Consider the following 22,656-nt stretch of genomic DNA (forward strand, 5'->3'; position numbering starts at 1 on the left):
CAGTTGCAGGCTCTAGTAGACAAATGTTCTCCCCAGCCCACCACCAGAAAGAAGTATTAAGAAGCCATTAATCTACTTGCCTACCCCTGGCCTAGGGCAAATGAAAGCACTAGAGAAAGTACAGGAGGGGAGCAATTGAATGGGAAATTGAGTCCATGTCTCCCGTCTTCCGTGCACATTTTCATAACCAGTGCCACCTATATTTTACTCTTCATTGTGAATTTAAGAATGTAAAAACTTTTCCTTGCATGCTCATTTAGAAAAGCCCACTGTTAGCTTCCAGAGAAAAATGAGGGTAGAGCTGGAGGTGGACAGCTTAACACGGAAGACATCTATCTCGCAAACCTTCCTGGGAGGAATACCAAGATGGGCGAGGAGAAGGATGTGGAGCGCACCTCACCTCACAAGTACATCACAGACACAGCTACATCTCGAGTAATTCTCACAGAGATTCACCTGGAAGCTGGCAGAAGACCTACAACCAGAGCTGCAAGAAAGAGCCCCACATAACTGGGTAGGATTACAGGGGGAAAAAAGGAATCGAGATGGGACCTGTGCCCCTGGGAGGGAGCTCTGATGGGGACCTCCTTTGCTGGCTGGGCCGTCTTCCAGGACAGGGGAGCTGCAGGGGCCTACAATCTGCCTGAGAAGACTGTGCCCAGGCTGGCTTGCTGCCAAGCAAGATAGGGACCTGCACCAGGGGCTGCCACATCACTGCATTTCTCAGCCCAAGATGCGCACCTGCTGGTGTGTGCCGCAGCCGGGTGCTGAAACCCGGACTTCAGCTGACAGGGAAAGGACTTGGCTTGGTTGCATGGAGACACCGCGAAGGGCCTGGAGTGTGGTCCAGGCTGTGACTGAGGGTGTACACAGGACGGAGCACTAGTCTGACAGAGGAGCTCCATTATCAACACACGAAGGGCCAGGCATGGGTCTACCGTAGAAGCCTCATCATCAGCATGCTCACAGTGGGGCACGGCTCCAGCGATGCCAGACTAAGGGAGCGCACATGCACCAGGGCTGACATCTGAGCCAACTGCCAGCACTCCCACCATGGGGCATGGCTTTGGCAGGCCTTGAGAACTCAGGCTTTGTGAGTGTACACATGCCACAAGGCAAGGGTGATGCCCAAGCCAATCATTGGCACTCCCGCACCCAAGATGGGTCTTGGGAGCGCCACCAGCAGCAGCAGATTTTGTGGGCATGCACGCTGGGTGACAGATGGCATCACAGAGTCACATGTCCTGGCAGACAGCTCCTGAGGAGGAACATGCAGTGTCTCCTTTCCCAGGAGGAGTGCTCCAGTCCCAACTACCTCACATTGCAGCTTAGAACTGGATCCCAGGGCTTCTACTTCAACAACTGGGAGTAGATACTGCCCTCAGCAGGGCTGTGACAACCACAGAGCAAAGAGAGGACCCTGCTCAACATGCAGCGCTGGCTCTGGTCACCACAACACTGATCACAACCCCTATCAAGGGGATAACGGCCAATGCACACTGAGGAAAGACACAGCAGTCATCCATACCAAATACAGCCCTCAGACCAAAGACAGTGGACTCACACAGGCTACAGAAGGATGCTCCCACATAAAAACAGTCCTTCAAGACCATATTAGATAATGGTTTCTCCTAAATTCATGGAGTCAGAGACATAGAAGTAAAATGAAAAAGCAGAGAAACTACTCTCAATTAAAAAGAACAAGAGAAATCCTTTGAAAGAAGAAACAATGAAACAGACTTTGCCAGTCTGCCAGACCCCAAGATCAGAAAGGAGGTAATAAAAATGCTAAAGAATCTATTGAGAGAAATGCAACTCATTCTAACAGGGAACTAGAAACCATAAAGAGTAGCCAATCAATATTAGACAACTCAATTGCTATGAATAAAACTGAGCTAAAGGCAATAAATACCAAACTAAATAATGCAGGAGAATAAAAAAGTCATCTGGAAGATAAAATAACAAACCACCCAATCAAAACAGCAGATAGAAAGACAAATGAAAAAAAGAAAGAAAGAAAGCAACATATGAGACCTATGGGATAATATAAAGCATGCCAATCTATGCATAATAGAGATTCCAGAAAGAGAAAAGGGGATCAAAAGTGTACTTGAAGAAATTATGGCTGAAAAATTCCCAAACTTAAAGAAGGAAACAAATATCCAGGCACTATAAGCACAGAGGGTCCCAAACAAGATAAATCCAAACAGACCTACATTAAGACATATCACAATTAAAATGGCAAAAGTGAAAAATAAAGAGAGGACTCTAAAGGCAACAAAAGAGAAACAAAGAGATACAAGGAACTCCCCAAAAGGCTATCAGATGATTTTTCTACAGAAATTCTGCAGGCCAAATGGGAGTGGCAAGATATGTTCCAAGTCCTGAAAGGGAAAAACCTGCAATGTAGGATACTCTACCCAGCAATATCATCATTTAGAATAGAAGGAAAGAGAAAGAATTTCTCAGACAAGTAAAAACTGAAGGAATACAGCAATACTAAACCTGTCCTAAAAGAAATATTGAAGGGTTTTCTATAAATAGAAGATAAGCAAGAATCTATAGGAAAGGGGAAATCACAATAGAAAATGCAAATTTATGAAAGAAATGAAAATCATTTAAACAAGCCAGTATATAGAATTCAAAACAATCAAAATTTTTTTGTGAAAATTATTATGAGTAATAGCAAGATATATAAACATGAACTTGTAAAATAGGACATCAAAAATCACAAAATGTGGGGGAAGGGAGTAAGAAAATATAGATCTTTGAGAATATCTTTGAGCTTATGTGACTGTCAGTCTAGAAGCAAGTTGATATAGTTAAAGTTAACATACGTGAAAACCAAGTGAACCACAAATCAAAAACATACAATGGAATCACTAAAAAACAAAATGAAAGGCACTCAAGCAAAGTACAAAGAACACCACCACCACACAAAGTGAAAAGAAGAAGAAAGGAACAAAGGAGAAATATAAAATCAACTGGAAAACAAGATTTTAAATGGCAATAAATACATACTTATGAATAATTACTGGAAATGTCAATGGGCTATATGCTCTAATCAAGAGAGAGAGTGGTACATTGGATAATAAAACAAGAGCCTACAATATGCTCCCTACAGGAGACCGACTTTAGGGTGAAGGACATGCATAGCTTTAAAGTGAGGGGATGTAAAAAAATACTTCATGCATATGGAAACAAGAAAGCAGGGATAGCAATACTCATATCAGACAAAATAGACATTAAAACAAAAGCCAGAAAGAGAAATTAGGGAAGCAATCCCGTTTACCATCACATCCAAAAGAATAAAATACCTAGGAGTAAACCTACCTAAAGAGATAAAAGACCTATACTCTGAAAACTATAAGACACTGATGAAAGAAATCAAAGATGACACAAATAGATGGAAAGATATACCACGCTTGTGGATTGGAAGAGTTAATATTATCAAAATGACTGTACTACCGAAGGCAATATACAGATGCAATGCAATCCCTATCAAATTACCAAGGACATTCATCACAGAACTTGAAAAAATATTTTAAAGTTTGTTTGGAAGCACAAAAGACCCAGAATAGCCAAAGACATCCTGAAAAGGAAAAATGGAGCTGGAAGAATCAGGCTCCCGGACTTCAGACAATACTACCAAGCGACAATCATCAAAACCGCATGGTACTGGCACAAAGACAGAAATATAGATCAGTGGAACAGGAGAGAAAGCCCAGAATTAAACCCACGTAGCTACAGCCAACTAATCTATGACAAAGGAGGCAAGGATATACAATGGAGAAAAGACAGCTTGTTCAATAAGTGGTGCTGGGAAAACTGGACAGCCACATGGAAAAGAATGAAATTAGAACACTTCCTAACACCATACACAAAAATAAACTCAAAATGGATCAAAGACCTTGGAGTTCCCTTCGTGGCTTAGTGGTTAACAAATCTGACTAGGAACCATGAGGTTGTGGGTTCAATCCCTGGCCTTGCTCAGTGGGTTAAGGATCCAGCATTGCCATGAGCTGTGGTGTAGGTTGCAGACACGGCTTGGATCCTGCATTGCTTTGGCCCTGGCGAAGGCCAGCGGCTACAGCTCCAATTAGACCCCTAAACTGGGAACCTCCAAATGCCACAGGCGTGGCCCTTAAAAGAGAAAAAAAAAAAAAAACTACATATAAGACCAGACACTATTAAAAACTCTTAGAGGAAGACATAGGCCAAACACTCTCTGACATAAACGACAGCAACATCTTCTCAGATCCACCTCTTAGAGTATTGACAGTAAAAACAAAAACAAATGGGACCTAATCAAACTTAAAAGTTTCTGCACAGCAAAGGAAACCCTAAACAAAACAAAAAGACAACCCACAGAATGGGAGAAAATCTTTGCAAGTGAATCAACTGACAAGGGATTAATCTCCAAAATTTATAAAGACCTTCTGCAGCTCCATACCAAAAAAACAAACAACCCCACCAAAAAATAGGCAGAAGATCTAAACAGACAGTTCTCCAAAGAAGACATATGGATGGCCAAAAAACACATGAAAAGATGTTCAATGCCACTCATTATTAGAGAAATGCAAATCAAAATCACACTGAGGTACCACCTTACACCAGCCAGAATGGCCACCATCAAAAAGTCTACAAACAGTAAGTGCTGGAGAGGGTGCAGAGAAAAAGGAACCCTATGACACTGTTGGTGGGATTGTACATTGGTGCAACCACTGTGGAAAACAGTATGGAGATGCCTCAGAAAACTAAACATTGAACTACCCTTTGATCCAACAATCCCACTCCTGGGCATCTATCCAGAGAAAACCACAACTCACAAAGACACATGTACTCTGATGTTCACTGCAGCACTATTTTCAATAGCTAAGACATGGAAACAACCTAAATGTCCATCGACAGAGGAGTGGATCAAGAAGATGTGGTCCATATACACAATGGAATATTACTTGGCCATTAAAAGGAACAAAATACCAGCATTTTTAGCAACATGGATGGACCTAGAAATGATCATGCTAAGTGAAGTCAGCCATACAATGAGACACGCACATCAAATGCTTTGACTGACATGTGGAATCTGAAAAAAGGACAGACTGAACTTCTTTGCAGAGCAGATGCTGACTCACAGACATTGGAAAACTTATGGTCTCCGGAGGAGACAGTTTGGGGGGTGGGGGGGATGTGCTTGGGTTGTGGGATGGAAATCCTGTGAAAGTGGATCGTGATGATCATTATACAACTATAGATGTGATAAATTCATTTGAGTAATAAAAAATTTTTTTAATTAAAAAATAAAACAGGAGTTCCCGTCGTGGTGCAGTGGTTGATGAATCTGACTAGGAACCATGAGGTTGCAGGTTCGGTCCCTTGGCCTTGCTCAGTGGGTTGAGGATCTGGTGTTGCCGTGAGCTGTGGTGTGGGTCGCAGATGTGGCTCAGATCCCGCGTTGCTGTGGTTCTGGCGTAGGCCAGCGGCTACAGCTCCGATTCGACCCCTAGCCTGGGAACCTCCATATGCCATGGGAGCAGCCCTAGAAAAGGCAAAAAGACAATAAATAAATAAATAAAATAAAATAAAACAAAAGCCATAATAAAGACAAGGAAAGACACTATAGAAAAGGATAACTACAAGAAGAGGTTATTACATTCATTAACATATATGAACACAATAGAAGAGCACCTAAGTACATAAAGCAAATACTAACAGACATAAAAGGAGAAATTTATGGGAATTCAATAATAGTAGGAGATTTTCAACACCCCACTAACATCAATGGACATATCTTCCACACAAAAAGATACTAAGGCAAAAGAGACTCTGACACAAAAAAACAGACTTCATTGATATCTGTAGGACACTACATCCAGCCCTCCCTCCCAGAATATACATTCTCTTCAGGCACACATGGAACATTCTCTAGGATAGACCATGTACTAGGACACAAAACAAGCTTCAACAAATTTAAGAGGTTAGAAAGTATCTCAAGCATCTTCTCTGACCACAATAGCATGAAACTAGAAATCAACCATGGAAAGAAAAATGAGGAAAAAAATGATTACTTGGAGACTAAACAACATGCTACTAAAGAAACCAATGGATCAACAATGAAATCAAAGAGGAAATTAAAAAATACTGTGGTACAAGTGACAATGAAAACACAACCATACAAAATCTATGGCATGCAGAAAAAACAGTCCTAAGAGGGAAGTTCACAGCAATACAAGCCTTCAAAAAAAAAAAAAAAAAAGAAGAAGAAAAAGAAAACTTTCAAATGAACAACCTAATCTTCCACCTAAAAAAGTTAGAAAAATAAGAATAAACAAAACCTGAAATTAGCAGAAGGAAGGTAATAGTAAATATCAGAGAGGAAATAAAATAACGGTAGAAAAAAATCAATAAAACCAAGAGCTGATGTTTTGATAGGATAAACAAAATTGATGAAGCTCTAGCCAGGCTGATCAAGAAGAAAAGAGAAGCCCCAAATAAGCAAAATAAGAAATGTAAGAAAATTAAAGAGGAAAAATAACAACTGATACTGCAGAAATGTCATAAGAAAATACTACGAACAGTTATATGCCAATGAAATGGACAACCAAGAAGAAACCGACAAGTTTCTAGAAACATACAGCCTGCCAAAACAGAATCAAGAAGAAGCAGATAGTTTGTACAGACTGATCACTAGAAGTGAAATAGAATCTGTAATTAGAAAATAAAACTCCCTGTAAACAAAAGTCTAGGACCAGATTGCTTCACTGGGGAATTGTACCAAACATGCAAAGAACTCATACCTATCCTTCTCAAATTGTTTCCAAAGACTGAAGAGGAGGTAACACTCTCAAAGTCATTTTAGGAAGCCAGCATGACTTGATACCAAAACCAGACAAGGACACTACAGAAAAAGAAAATTACAGGGCAAAGTAATTTAGATGCAGAAATCCTCAACAATATATTAGCAAACCAAATCCAGCAACATATAAAAAGGATCATACACCACAATCGAGTTGGATTCATTCCAAGGTCACAATGATGGTTCAACATATGAAAATGACATCAACAAATGGAGAGGCAAAAACAACATGATCATCTCAATAGATGCAGAAAAAGCATTTGATAAAATTCAACATCCATTCATGATAAAAAAAAAACAAAAACCTCTCACCAAAGGGGTTACAGAGGGAACATATCTCAACATAATAAAATCCATTTATGACAAACCCACAGCCAATACAATACTTGATGGTGAAAAGCTGAAAGCCTTTCTGCTGAATTCTGGAACAAGATAAGGGGGCCCATTCTCACCACTTCTGTTCAACATAGTATTTGAATCCTAGCCACAGTAATCACATAGAAAAATAAAAGGTAACCAAACTGGATGGAAAGAGGTAAAACTGTCATTGTATGCAGATGACATGATACTCTATACAGAAAACCCTAAAGACTCCACACAAAAAAACTATTAGAATAAATAAATTAATTCAGCAGGATATAAGATCAATATACAGTAATCTGTTGCATTCCCTTATACAAACAATGAAATATTAGGAAGATAAAGTAAAAAAAAAAATCCCATTTAAAATTGTGTCAAACAACAACAACAACAACAACTAGGGGAATTCCCACTGTGGTGAGGTGGGTTAAGGATCAGATGTTGCCAAAGCTGTGGCTTAGGTCACAGCTAAGTGGCTCACACTTGATCCCTGGCTCAGGAACTTCCATATGCTGTGGGTATGGCCAAAGAGAAAAAAATGACACCAAAAGCTCCGAGAAGAGAGTATAGGCAAAACATTCGCTGACATAAATTGTCTTTTTGTTGTTGTTGTTGTTGTTGTTGTTGTTGTTGCTGTTGCTGCTGCTATTTCTTGGGCCGTTCCCGCAGCATATGGAGGTTCCCAGGCTAGGGGTTGAATCGGAGCTGTAGCCACCGGCCTACGCCAGAGCCACAGCAACGTGGGATCCGAGCCGCGTCTGCAACCTACACCACAGCTCACGGCAACGCCGGATCGTTAACCCACTGAGCAAGGGCAGGGATCGAACCCGCAACCTCATGGTTCCTAGTCGGATTCGTTAACCACTGCGCCACGACGGGAACTCCCGCTGACATAAATTGTAATGATGTTTTCTTAGATCGGTCTCCCAAGGTAAAAGAAATAAAAGCAAAAATAAACAAATGGGACCTGATCAACTTATAGGCTTTTGCACAGCAAATAAAACAAAATGAAAAGAAAACCCATGACTTGGGGGAAAATATTTGAAAGTGATGTGACCAACAAGGGCTTACTTTCCAAAATATACAAAGAGCTCATACAACTTAATATTAAAAAAAAACCCAATTGAAAAAAAAATGGGCAAAAGACTTAAATAGACATTTCTCTAAAGAAGGCATTCAGCAGGTACATGAAAAGATGCATATCATTGCTAATTATCAGAGAAATGAAAATCAAAACTACAGTGAGGTATCTCCTAACACATTCACAATGGCCATCATCAAAAAGTCTACGTGCTGGAGAGGGTGCGAAGAAAAGGGAAACTTCCACACTGCCGTGGGAATGTACATTGGTGCAGCCACTATGGAAAACAGTATGGAGGTTCCTTAAAAAAACTAAAAATAGAGCTACCATATGATCCAGCAGTTCCACTCCTTGGCATCTATCTGGAGAAAAAGATGCGTGTACCCCAATGTTCATAACAGCACTGTTCACAAGAGCCAAGATCCGGCAACAACCTAAATGTCCATCAACAGATGAATGGATCAAGAAGATGTGGTGTGTACATATAGCGGAATACGACTCAGCCGTAAAAAGAATGAAATATTGCCACGTGCAGCAACATGGATGAACCCAGAGATTATCATACTAAGTGAAATAAGAGAAAGACAATTTTATATGATATCGCTTATATGTGGAATCTGAAAAAAATACAAATCCACTGATTTACAAGACAGAAACAGACTCACAGACATAGAAAACAAACTTAGGGTTCCTAAGGGGAAAGGGGAGGAGGATGGGTAAATGAGGAGTATGGGATTAACAGATACATACCACCACATATAACACAGATAAACACCAAGGATTTACTATATAGCACGGAGAACTATATTTAATATCTTGTAATAACCCATAATGGAAAAGACTCTGAAGCTACACACACAAGCTAACCCAATATTGTACATCAACTATGGCCAAATTAAAAAAAAGTTTTTAAAAAACTGAGGAACACTGGCTATGCAGGCAGTTTAGCAAAGACCACCTATGGGGGGGATGAGGTCTTTTCTCTGCTTGTGAATGGGAATCAACATTTGTCCAGAGAATCCTAAGCAATGGAAGATGAGAAATACTGGTACAGACAAAGCGGGCAGTTGACGCAGGGAGGCCCACAGATAAGCCAGTCAGACATGGAAAGAAGTCAGAAAGCTCAAGAGTGCCCAAGGACTGGTTTCGAGGGCAGCCCAGTGAATACAGCAAAGGGGAAAGGGGCCACGGAGGCCACTGGAGACAGACGACAGGACCCAGAGAAGGTCCTGAGAGCAGCAGCACTGACTACACAGTGCGTGGCAAAGAGAGAGGTTTCGAGTGTGTTCCATTGCCATGGACCAAACCTTGGGGAAAGCATTAATTTGTTCTTTCTTTCAGTCACTGCACATTTATTGAGAACCCTCTACGTTGCAGGCACGGCAGAGCACCACGCTGAAAAGCTGACCATATCTCTGTTGTCCAGGGGCAGACTTCGGGTAAAAGAGGCTAATATAGACATCCCGATTTTTATCAACACAATGACAGAGATGAAATAAGCACTGGTTACTACAAGGCCTTTCGAGAAAGAACATCTGATGCCACCCGAGAGTGTCAGTGTAGTTAGCTCTGTTTCCTTACACCGGTAAAAGAGCAAGTAGTTATCTTATGAGTAGCCAAATAGTCTGTATTATCAAGGTCCAAAGAATTAGAATGTCATAAAATATAAGTATCATCAAATACTATCAAATCCAAGCAGTCTTGCTCTCATGAGTGAAGAATGTTTGAACCTTCCAGAGTTTATAGGTCAAGGATTGGTCAAGTGCACAAGAGGGCCTCTATCATCAGTGCCTGCTTTACATAGTTGTCAACATGAAGCAAAGAAGAGCTTTTGCAGAGTATCTGAAATGTGTGGCAATTGCTCAATAAATATTGGACATCATTATCATTGTAGATGTGCTGAGTAATGGCAACTTTAAACAACAGAAGGCAGATTAAGACATCTTCTGCTGGAGTTCCCGCTGTGGAGCAGAGGGTTAAGGATCCAGCGTTTTCTCTGTGGCAGCATGGGTTCCATCTCTGGCACAGTAGGTTAAGGATTTGGTGTTCCCACAGCTGTGGCGTAGGTCACAGCTGCAGCTTGGATTCAGTCCCTGGCCCAGGAACTTCCATATGCTGCAGGTGTGGCCATAAATTTGAAACAAACAAAGACATCTGCTACACAAATTTGTATCTTGGTCATATCGAACAAGGAGGGTCACAAGATTTCAGGCCCTGGACATGAGTGTGGGCTGGGTTTTGGCAGGCAGGGCAGACTTTGGTGTGGCCAGTATGTCAGGCAGGGTGTGCTTTAGGGCTCACTGAGGTACCCAGAGCTAAATTGTGCTCTCGGTATCTCAGCGATTCTTGTTTTGAAGTCAGTACCACTTCATCCCATACCTGGAAATTTCTTAGCCCTTCCCAGAGGTAGCTTTATCCCTAAACTGTCAGACAACTGTTGTCATTGGGATTCCTTTCACTTTCTCCCATCCAAGGACTAACCCGGCCTGACTCTGCTTAGTTTCCGAGATCTGACGAGATGGGGCACATGCAGGGTGGTTTGGCCGTAGACCCTTTACCTTCTCTAGGAGCTCGGGATTTGAAAGCCATCTGAGTGCTGGGGGTGACAGGGCTGTGATGTTGTGCTGGTCATAGGCTCTCTTTTAAAAAAAAGTAATAAAGAAATAAGTAAGGCCCTAATGTATAGGACTCACCAATTTCTGTGATATAAATTCCCACCACAGCCTGTTTCAAGCACCTAACAGTTTAAAAACCAGCTCACAAAATTCCTGAACACATAGCAATCCACGGCCCCGAGCTGTGAGCTGGCTCCATCACCCACTGGGTGGCTGTGATCATCTGTCCCTACCACTTCCTGGCAGGCTCTGGAGTGTCTGTGGCTGCAGTCCACCCCAGGACTGTGTCAGCACATCTTGCAGTACTGTTCTAGATTTCTTTGCTGTTGTTCATCTCGTTTTGAAATGAGGCGCGTTGAGAAATATACGAGTTTTTCCCAACTCAGAGTGAACCATCTTGTACAACAGCTATGAGGTGGGCCAGCGAAATGGAGTTGTCCAACGTCCTACTCACATGCATTCAAAGTGTAGTTCAGAACCGTTCTGAAAATCTTATTTGGTATGCAAATGAGCTAGATTCGCTAAAACTCACTTTTTTCTAGCCTTTTGCTCATCCTCCCAAGGGGGAGAGAGCGCGCCAAGATGCCAAGTATGCTTCTGTATTATTGCTTTTTCTGCCCCCAGAACACCGGAGCCGGAGTGATCGACGGGAGCAGAGAGCTGCTGCTCCCCTTTCCGTAGCTGCTCCCCCACTGCCTGCCTACCCCCCAGCCCACAGCCAGAGGAGGCGCGAAGTTAAGGACCGGCACTTCTTAACGGTGAGCTCGATGGCCAGGCGGCAGCCCTGTACCTGCTTGGCAGGGAGTATGAGTGAGTCTTGAGAGTCCGTTTCCCTCCTACTGAGGGAAACCGGATGCCTGAAAGAGTTAATCGTGGGCATTTGAAAACTGCTTTTTTTTTTCCCATTTCAGTCCTTAAAGGAATCCCTCTTTTTGGGGGGAAGAGAGCAGGAATACAGATTTTTTTAAGTTAATTGGCTGTGCAATGTAGTAAAGCAATAATAGTTAAGGACTCTAGTATCAGGGGAATTAGGAGTATGGGATTAAGAGATACATACTACTACATATAAAATAGATAAACAACAAGGATTTACTATATAGGACAGGGAACTCTATCAATATCTTGTAATAACCCATAATGGAAGAGAATCCGAAATGAGGCATGTTGAGAAATATACTACTTTGATATATATATATATATATAAAATATCAAACTGAATCACTGCTGTATACCTGAAACTAACATCATATTATATGAATCAAGTATACTTTCATTAAAGAAAAACACGGGGAAATTTGCTTCAAATCCTAATTCTTCTGTGTACAGGCTCAAAGATTAATGGCAGGTTACTTACCTTCTTTACCCCCGGTTCCCTCGTTCGTAATATGGGGATATGAGTACTACCTGGCTATCGGGTATTAGAGGGTTTGAGGGTTAAGTGAGATGAGGCGTGGGAAAAACTTAGCCTGACGCCTGGCATAGCCTAAGACCTCACTAAGTGTTCACTGCTACAACCACTCCTGTTAGGATGAGTCAGGGGATAGCGCAGCTGACCTGGTGGGTTTGTAAACTGAGAAAGAACTTACTTGATGTGAAAAATTACCATTGGAAGATGAATCATCTCATAATTTAGTGCTCCCTGTCCTATAAGGGAGGGTAGTTCTTCTGAGTAACCAATTACCAGAGTGATGTTATCACCACTGGCGCTATCAGCCTTGCCTGGGTGGGTGTGGCTGTAACTCACCCCAAGCCCCCAAGTATAGATCAGAGATGATGAAGCTCAGAATATCTGGAAACACCATCACCCCTGGTGTGTCTTCTGAGGCCTCAGTGGGGACAGGTGAGCACTTTGTGGCTTTGAGTAGGGCCTCATTGAGCTTGAAGGAATATGGTTTCTCAAGCCAAATCAGCCCACACATCCTGCCTGAAGGCCTGGATCCCCACTTCCTTGTCATGTCAGTTTGAGACCCAAAGTCTAAAGAAGTTACAGTAGTGTGGGTACAAGTTGAGGGATTTGAGATTAAGGTTGTATGTATGATTATAAACGCTGTACCCCTGTGGTTTTTGGAATATGCAAATTAGATGCAAAATACTTGGGTAACATGATGCAAAACATCCAGCTGGAAACAGATTTCATCTAAATGATTCTCACGATATAACATCTAGATAAAACAGTACTGACTGGACAGTAGGCTTCATGTCCTTCAGGCTCATCAAGTGTCTACCAGGTGCCATGTCATACTCACCACACTGCTGCAGTGCAGCTCAGGGATAGGAAAGGAAGGTAAGACCCTCTTAGGGCTTTCTAGGTCTTTATATAGAGCAGTTACACATGGTCGTGATTTGTCACAAAACCCCCTGCTCAACAAAGTTCTTATTAAGCTCAAATCTGCTTGCTGATGCATTTGCTTTTAATGAGGCATTTTCTGCATAAAAATGCTAAAAATATTTTCCCATTCATTATAAGATGTTTTGTGGCTCATTAAGTTGGTTTTCTTGTGGGAGGAGGGAGGTGGGAGAGAAAAATATTGAGTGGGCATTTATAGAAATGACATAAAAATATTACCCTTTGTCTTAATCTGCATAATTTTTAATAATGTCTAAATACAAAAGTAAGACAATAGGAAAAGGCTTAAAATAATGAATAGCAATGAGGGTGCTTCATTTACCTATAAATATTAATAAGAGATCATACTTATGTAAACCAGAAAATCTGACCCATCTCAACGATATTACGTAGTATTTCCAAGTAATTTGGGGAAATTTTAAATGTTTCATTTGTTTGTTGAGTTTGGGTCACCAAGGTCATTGGAAGATTTTCCATTCCAGTTGTATCCCTCAGACCTGGAGCTGACTCAGACTAGAACACAGTTCTATACATTAAGCTTGCAAGGGCTGTATTCCACTACAAGAGAAGAGGATATCGGTGTAGGGATAGACAGTTTCGTAGACAGCAACACTTCTTTCATCTATGATACTTCGGTAAAGCCATTTTTTCCCTTTTAGAAAAGCATTCATAATGAGATTCTGATATACAATCATCCACAATTCTGCAAACTTTTATACTACACTTTGGTCAATAAAGGCATGGACTGTGAAGCCAAACTGCCTGGAATTGAAGATCAGCTCTACCATTTACTAGCTCTGTGACCCTAGACAAGTTCATCATCTCAGTGTCCCAAGGATATTGAGAGTACCTCAAAAGTTTGAAACAAGGATTAAATGTGTTAATTCATGTAAACGGTACCTAATGCATAACAAATACTTAGTATGTATTGCACATCATCATCATTATTGCAACTAGGCAATCAAATTCCTCAGGTATCAGTGATATAGTGATAAGATCATGGGTCTAACTAGGTTTAAATCCAAGCTCTGTCAGCTGAAAATTCAAGGGGTCTCCCAATTAAAGCCTATTTGGAAGGCCTCCCTCATCAAGGGTGGCAAAGGAGGTGATTTTAGGCCCAAATGGTTCCCCAGGGGAATTCTACTAAATCTTCAAAGTCCACAGAATCCCAATGTGCCATATATTGTTTCAGCACATGGAAAATATAGAACTTCCCCATTTCTTTTGTGAGCCTTTCCTCCAAAGGTTTGACCTAAACCTGATAAAGACAAGAAGAGAGGGAGGGAGGGAGAAAGGACAGACCAATATTGACTCATGATTATTGTTGCAAAAATACTAAATTAAATGTTAGCAAACAGAATACAGTATCATATTAAGAAATTAATATACCATGACTAAATGGGATTTATTCCAGGAGTGAAAGGTTGTTTCTATTAGGAAATCTAGTACCTATCATATACTACATTAATAGATCTAAGGAGGAAAAATTCTCATAATATCTGCATAGCTGCTTGGAAGGCCTTAAATAAAACTCAGTACCTATTCTTTATAAAAAGACTTGAGAAAATAGAAATTGAGTGGTACTTCATCAACAAGATAAAATATATATGCCTTAGCCCTAAAGTCACTATCTTACTTAATGGGGAACATTAGCAGCATTTCCTCTAAAATCAGGAACAAGACAAGGATACTCACTATCTCCGCTACTAATTAGCATTATATTAGAGGGATTATTCAATGCAGTTTGGCAAAATAAATCAATTACAGGCATAAGAATTGGTTTAAAAAAAAAGTAAATCTTTAAGGTGCACTTAAAGGTGCAAAGAAGTTGCAGATGATGTGATACTATGCCAGGAAAATCCAAGAGAATCAATGATAAAACAAATTAAAACAATAAAAGAATTCAGCAAAGTCACAGGATATAAACACACAAAAATCAATACCCTTCAGTTACACAAATGATAGACATTTAGAAGACTTGGTGGTATAGAAAGCTTCATTTACAACAATAACAAAGAAGATTAAGTACTTAGGAATTAATGTAGCACAAATGTGCAAAACCTTTATTAGAAAAACTTGAAAGCATTCCTAAAAGACACAAATTAGACTGTCTCAAATGGAAGGATCCCTGTTCTTAGATATAATGATGCTGCACTAAGTTAATTTATAAATTTAACACAACCTCAATAAAAATTACCAATAAGCTTTTTAAAAAATGGAGTTAGACTCATTGATACTAAAGTTCTTGTGGAAAAATAAACACACAAGAATAGCCAGGGGGAATCTGGGCCAAGATGGCAGAGTACACCAAATCCACAATTATCTGTAGAACAACCATCGAAGAAAAAGACTGAAACCTACTAGAAAAGATTTTCAACAACTAAAGACATAAAGAAGGAACCATAACAGGACATAGGAGGAGATGGGCTTGTAATATAATCAAGTCCCATACCCACTGGTGGCCGACCTGGGGCAAACTGGATAATAATCATAGTACAGAGGTTCTCCCACAGGAGTAAGAATTCTGAGCCCCATGCCAGGCCTGGGGCTCCTGCATTGGGAAGACAAGCCCCAGAACAGTTGGCTTTTAAGGCCAGTGGGGCTTAATTTCAGGACTCCCAAAGGACTGTAAGAGATAGAGACTTCACTCTTAAAGGGCATACACAAAATCTTATGTGCACCAGAACCCATGGCAAAAGCAGTAATTTGATAGAAACCTGGGCCAGACATACGTTCTGGTCTTGATGAGTCTCCCAGAGAAGTGGGGGGCAGCTGTGGCCCACCTTGGGACATACAGACTTGCAGCAGCCATATTTAGGAACTCGTTTTACCCTCTGAAAGCAAGTACTAGCAGGCAACATTAGCTTGTTAGCATCAAGACCTGGCCCCACCCAACTGCATGAGGGAACCAGTGCTGGGAGGCTTTAGGCCAAACAACTAATTGGGGAGAGACTCCACCCATCAGCAGGTAGGCTGCCTAAAGACTTCCTGAGCCCACAGCCACCTACAGTCATGCCTCTACACACAGCCTTGCCCAGCAAAGGGCCCAGATACAGCTCTGCCCACTAGTGGGCAGGCACTGGTCCCTCCCACCAGGAAGCCTCTACTAGCCTCTAGACCAGCCTTAACCACCAGGGGCACACACCAGATGCCAGAAAATGACAATCTCAGAGCCTGAAGACCCAGCCAGCTTACAGCAAGCCAGACCTCTCCTTGGGACCAGCTGGATCTGGGTCCTGCCCACTAGGAAGCCAACTCAAGTTTTGGGACGTCCTGGGTCCCATAACCAACAGTGTCAGCACCCCCACCCACCAGCAGTTTGATACCAGGTCTGAGATCCCAGGGCCCTACAGCCAGACTCCAGGACTCGGCTCTGTCTGCTAGTAGTCAGCACTAACTGCAGGGCCTGGTATCACCCATCACCATGAGGGCAACAGCTCCAGAGTCTGGATCCTGATTCTGCTCACTGGTGAGCCAGCACTTGCCCCAGCTCCCTGGGGTTCTGCCTTCAGCCACCTCATGACCAGGCCCCGCTAATCTGTAGCCAGCAGCATCTACACAAGGCAGGGCATAACAACCAACCAGGCCAGGGGCCAAACAAGCCTATCAGACCACTCACATAATCAGCCACCACAACAGAAGGACCCACATCCCTCTTGGGGGAATCCTTAGAGCATATAACTTGGCTGACAAAAGGGGAATGTGCTGCTGGGACACATAGGACTTGTCCTACAGAAGGCCACTTCCCCAAGGTCAAGAAACATAACTAACCTACTATATACAAACAAATACCAATAGCAACTTAGACAAAATAAGGCAGCAGAGGAAACTGTTCCAAATGAAGAAACAGCCAACCCCAGAAGAACTAAGTGAGGTGGAGACAGTCAATCTACTCAAGAAAGAGCTCAGAGTAATGATCATAAAGATGATGATGAAAACTCGGGAGAAGAATGGATAATCACAAAACAAGAAGTTAGAGGTTTTCAACAAAGAGCTAGGAAATATAAAGAATAGCAAAAAAAGAGATGAAGAATACAATAACTGAAATGAAAAATGCATTAGAAGGAATCAGTAGTAGACTAAATGATACAGAGGAACGGATCACTGAGTTGGAAGATAGAGTAGTGGAAATCACTGTTGCTGAAAAGAAAAAAGAATGAAAATCAATGGGGAGAGTTTAAGAGACCTCTGGGATATCAAACACACTAAAATCCACATTATAGGGGTCCTAGAAGGACAAGAAAGAGAGGGGCTGAGAACATATGTGAAAACCTTACAGCTGAAAACTTCTCCAGCCTGGGAAAAGAAACAGTCACCCAAGTCTAGAAAACACAGTCCCATATAGAATGAACTCAAAGAAGAACACACCAAGACACACCATAATTAAAATGACAAAAACTAAAGATAAAGAGAGAATATTAAAAGCAGTAAGGGAAGAAACAAATAACATACAAATGGACCTCTCATAAGACTTTCTGCTTATTTTTCAGCAGAAACTCTGCAGGGCAGAAGGGAGTGGTACAATATCTTCAAAGTGATGAAAGGAAAAATGTACAACCAAGAATATGTTACCCTCCAAGACTCTCCATCAGATTTGATGGAGAGATGAAATGCTTTACAGACAAGCAAAATCTAAAAAAGTTCAGGACCACCAAACTAGCTTTACAACAAATATTAAATGAACTTCTTTAGGTGATAAAAGAGGAGGCCACAACTAGAAACAAGAAATTTACAATATGGGATTTCCCGTTGTAGCTCAGTGGTTAACGAATCCAACTAGGAACCATGAGGTTGTGGGTTCAATCCCTGGCCTCGCTCAGTGGGTTAAGGATCTGGCGTTGCCAGACATGGCTTGGATCCCGAGTTGCTGTGGCTCTGGTGAAGGCTGGCAGCTACAGCTCTAATTAGATCCCTAGCCTGGGAACATCCATATGCCATGGCTGCGGCCCTAGAAAATATAGAAAGAAAAGAAAAGAAAAAAGAAAAGGAAAGGAAAGGAAAGGAAGGAAGGAAAAAAGAAAGAAAGAAAGAAATTTGCAATATGAAACAGAAAGAAAGAAAGAAAGGAAGAAAAGGAAGGAAAGGAAGGAAGGAAGGAAGGAAAAAAGAAAGAAAGAAATTTACAATATGAAACAGCTCATTGGTAAAGGCAAACATACAGTAAAGGTAGGAAATCATCCACACACAAAGCTAGTAGGGAGGTTAAAAGACAAAAGTAGTAAAATCATCCACAATAAGCGATTAAGGGATACACAAAACAATTACATATAAAATATGATGTCAAAAATAGTAATTGTGAAGGGAGAAGAGCACAAATGCCTGGTTTTAAAAATGCATTTGAAATTAAGAGAGCAACAATTTAAAATGATGATAGATAAATAGATAGACAGACAGACTAGCTAGCTGTATAAAAACCTCATGGTAACCGAAAAAAATCTGTAATAGATATACACAGAAAAAGAAAATGGAATCCAAACATAACACTAAAGACAGTCATCAAAACATGAGAGAGGAGAACACAAGAATAGGGGTGGGAACACCTATAAAAACAAAAACAATTAACAAAATAGCAATTAAAATATATCAACAATTACCTTAAATACCAAAAGGACATAAAGTGGCTGAATGGATACCAAAACAAGGCTGAATGGATACAAAAGCAAGACACATATATATGCTGCCTACAAGACACTCACTTCAGATCTAGATATACACACAGAATGAAAGTGAGGGGATAGAAAAAGTTATTCTGTGCAAGTAGAAATCAAAAGAAAGCTGGCAAAGCAATATGTATATTAGACAAAAAAGACTTTAAAATGAAGACTGTTATAAGAGACAAAATGGGCACTACATAATGATCGAAGGTTCAATCCAAGAAGATATACCAATTGTAAATATATATGCACCCAACATAGGAGCACCTAAATATATAAAGCAAATATTTACAGACATAAAAGGAGAAACTGATAGTAACACATGATAGTAGGGGACTTTAACACCCAATTTACACCAATGGACACATCATCCACACAGGAAATCAATAAGGAAACAGACCTTAAATGATGCGATAGATCAAATGGACTTAAGTGATATAGAGAGAGCATTCCAGAATATACAGCAGAATAGACACTCTTTTCAAGTGCACACAGAACATTATCTAGGATAGATCACATGCTATGCCACAAAACAAGCTTGGTAAATTTAAGAAAATTTAAATCATGTCAAGCATCTTTCAGACCACAATGCTATGGAGAATAGAAATCAACTACAAGAAAAAAAAAAAACCCTGCAAAAATGACAAACATATGCTGGCTAAACAATATGCTATGAAACAACCAATAGATACCTGAAGAAATAAAAAATGAAAATTAAAAAAATAACTACAGAAAAATGAAAACAAAAACATGATGACCCCACACCTATGGGACACGGCAAAAGAAATTCTCAGAGGTAGGTTTATAGCCATACAAGCTTACCTCAGGAAACAAGAAAAATCCCAAATAAATAACCTCACCTTACACCCAAAGTAACTCGAGAGCAAACAAAACTCAGAGTTAAAAGGAAAGAAATAAAAAAGATCAGAACAGAAATAAATGAAATAAAGACTAAAAAAAAAAAAATAATGGATCAATGAACCTAAAAGCTAGTTCTTTGAAAAGATAAAATTGATAAACCTTTAGCCAGACTCATCAAGAAAAGATGAGAGAAGGCCCAAATCGATAATACCAGAAATGAAAAAGTAGTTACAGCTGACACCAAAGAAATACTAAAGGATCATAAGAGATCACTATGAACAACTATATGCCATTAAAATGGACAGCCTAGAGGAAATGGACAAATTCTTAAGAAAGGCATACTCTCCCAAGACTGAACCATGAAGAAATAGAAAATATGAACAGACCAATTACCAGCAATGAAATTGAATCAGTAATTTAAAAACTCCCCAAAAAACAGAAGTCCAGGACCAGACGGTTTCACAAGTGAATTCTACCAAACAGAGTTAACATGTATCCTTCTCAAACTATTCCAAAAAATTTGAGAGAACACTTCCAAAACTCATTCTGTGAGGTGAACATCACCGTGATACTAAAACCAAAGATAACCATGAGAAAAGCAAACTACAGGCCAGTAGCACTGATGAACATAGACAGGAAAATCCTCAACAAAAATACTAGCAAACCAAATCTAACAATACATTAAAATGATCATCTGCTAAGGATGCAAGAATTTTTCAGTATCCATAGATCAACCAATATGATACACCATATTAACAAAGCAAAGAATAAAAACTATATGATCATCCTGATAGATGCAGAGAAAGCTTCTGATAAAGTTCAATGTCTATTTATGATAAAAACTATCTGGAAAGTGGGCATAGAAGGAACCTACCTCAACAAAGTAAAAGTCATACACGACAAACCTGCAGCTAACATCACGCTTAATGGTGAAAAAAAGCTGAAAACTTTTCCTCTAAGCTCAGGAACAAGACAAGGATGTCCACTCTTGTCACTTTGTTCAACATAGTTTTGGAAGTCCTAGCCACAGCAATCAGACAAGAAAAAAGAAATAAAAGAATCCAAAAATGGAAAGGAAGAAGTAAAACTGTCACTGGTTGCAGATGACATGATACTATACATAGAAAATCCGGAGTTCCCGTCGTGGTTAACGAATCCGACTAGGAACCATGAGGTTGCAGGTTCCATCCCTGCCCTTTCTCAGTGGGTTAACGATCCAGCATTGCCGTGAGCTGTGGTGTAGGTCGCAGATGCAGCTTGGATCTGTGAGCTCTGGCGTAGGCCGGCAGCTACAGCTCTGATTCGACCCCTAGCCTGGGAACCTCCATATGCCATGGGAGCAGCCCAAGAAATGTCAAAAAGACAAAAAAAAAAAAAAAAAAATCCTAAAGATGCCACCAGAAAACTACTAGAGCTCATCAGTGAATTCACTGAAGTTGCAGGTTACAAAATTAAAATAGAGAAATCACTTGCATTTCTTTTTTTGGCTGCCTGGCAGTATGTGGAGTTCCCAGGCCAGGAATCAGATCTGAGCTATAGGCTTGACCTAAGCCACAGCGGCAGCAATGCCGAGTCATTAACCCACTGTGCCGGGCTGGGTGTCGAACCTGTGTCCCAGGGCTCGCAAGGCACTGCCCATCCCATTATGCCATAGTGGGAACTCCATCTGTTGCAGTTCTATACACTAACAAGTAACTATGAGAAAGAGAAATGAAGGAAACAATCCCATTTACCACCACATCAAAGAGTAAAATATCTAGGAATAAACCTACCTAAGGAGGTAAAAGACCTGTACTTGGAAAACTATAAAATGCCAATGAAAGAAACTGAAGACATCACAAACAGATGGAAAGATATACCATGTTCTTAGTTCAGAAGACTTAATATTGTTAAAGTGACCACACCACCCAAGGCAATCTGCAGATTCAGTGCAATCCTTATTAAATTACCAATGGCATTTTTCACAGAACTAGAATAGATAATTTAAAATTTTATATGGAAACACAAAAGATCCTGAATATTCAAAAGTCTTAAGAAAGAACAGAACTGCAAGAATCATGCTCCCTGACTTCAGTCTATTCTACAAAGCTACAGTTATCAAAACAGTATGGTGCTGGTACAAAAACAGACACATAGATCAGTGGAACAGGATAGAGAGCCCAGAAATAAGCCCACACACTTATGGCCAATTAACCTATGACAAAGGAGGCAAGACTATACAATGGAGAAAAGACAGTCTCTTCAATAAGTGATGCTGGGAAAATAGGGCAGCCATATATAAAAGAATGAAATTAGAACGTTCTCTAACACCATCTACAAAAATAAACTCAAAGTGGATTACAGGCCTAAATGTGAGACTGGATATTCTAAAACCCCTAACGAAAAACATGAGCAGAACACTCTGACACGAATCACAGCAATATTTGGGGGGATTTGTCTCCCAAAGCAAAGAAAACTAAAGGAAAAATAAACAAATGGGACCCGCTCAAAAGCTCTTACACAGCAATGGAAACCACTGACAAAACGAAAAGTTAACCTACTGAATGTGAGAAGATATTTTGAATATGACCAGTAGGGGTTACTATCCAACAAATATAAACAGCTCAGACAATTCTGCATCAAAGAAACAAATCTGATTTTTAAAACGTGCAAGAGAACTGATTAGACATTTTTCCGAAGAGGAAATGCAGATGGTCAAGAGGCTCATGAAAAGATGCTCCTCATCGCTCATCATCAGAGAAATGGAAACCAAAACCACAGTGAGGTATTTTACCTCATACAAATCAGAATGGCCATCATCAAAAAGTCTATGAATAATAAATGCTGGAGAGGGTGTGGCGAAAAAGGATCCCTTCTACACTGTTGGTAAGAACGTAAACTGG

The 22,656-nt window shown here is 40.5% G+C and overlaps 1 protein-coding gene across 5 annotated transcripts in view; it reads left to right on the forward strand.

Moving 5' to 3' along the window:
- Positions 1-22,656, forward strand: part of NHS (NHS actin remodeling regulator) — a 490,359-nt gene that overhangs the window by 434,675 nt on the left and 33,028 nt on the right. For all 5 annotated transcript variants that reach the window (XM_085008588.1, XM_005673460.4, XM_001924471.6 and 2 more), the window contains one exon: positions 11,537-11,670. Coding sequence is in view for 4 of the 5 variants with exons in the window: in XM_005673460.4 (XP_005673517.2) it covers positions 11,537-11,670 (134 nt within the window). In the remaining variant the exon portion in view is untranslated. The remainder of the gene's footprint in view (positions 1-11,536; positions 11,671-22,656) is intronic.

This window comes from Sus scrofa, chromosome X (genome assembly GCF_054392235.1).
Source record: "Sus scrofa isolate SSC_HxYL_T2T_F1_AM1 chromosome X, Sscrofa_HxYL_maternal_Yorkshire_Landrace_v2.0, whole genome shotgun sequence".
Classification (NCBI taxonomy): domain Eukaryota; kingdom Metazoa; phylum Chordata; class Mammalia; order Artiodactyla; family Suidae; genus Sus; species Sus scrofa.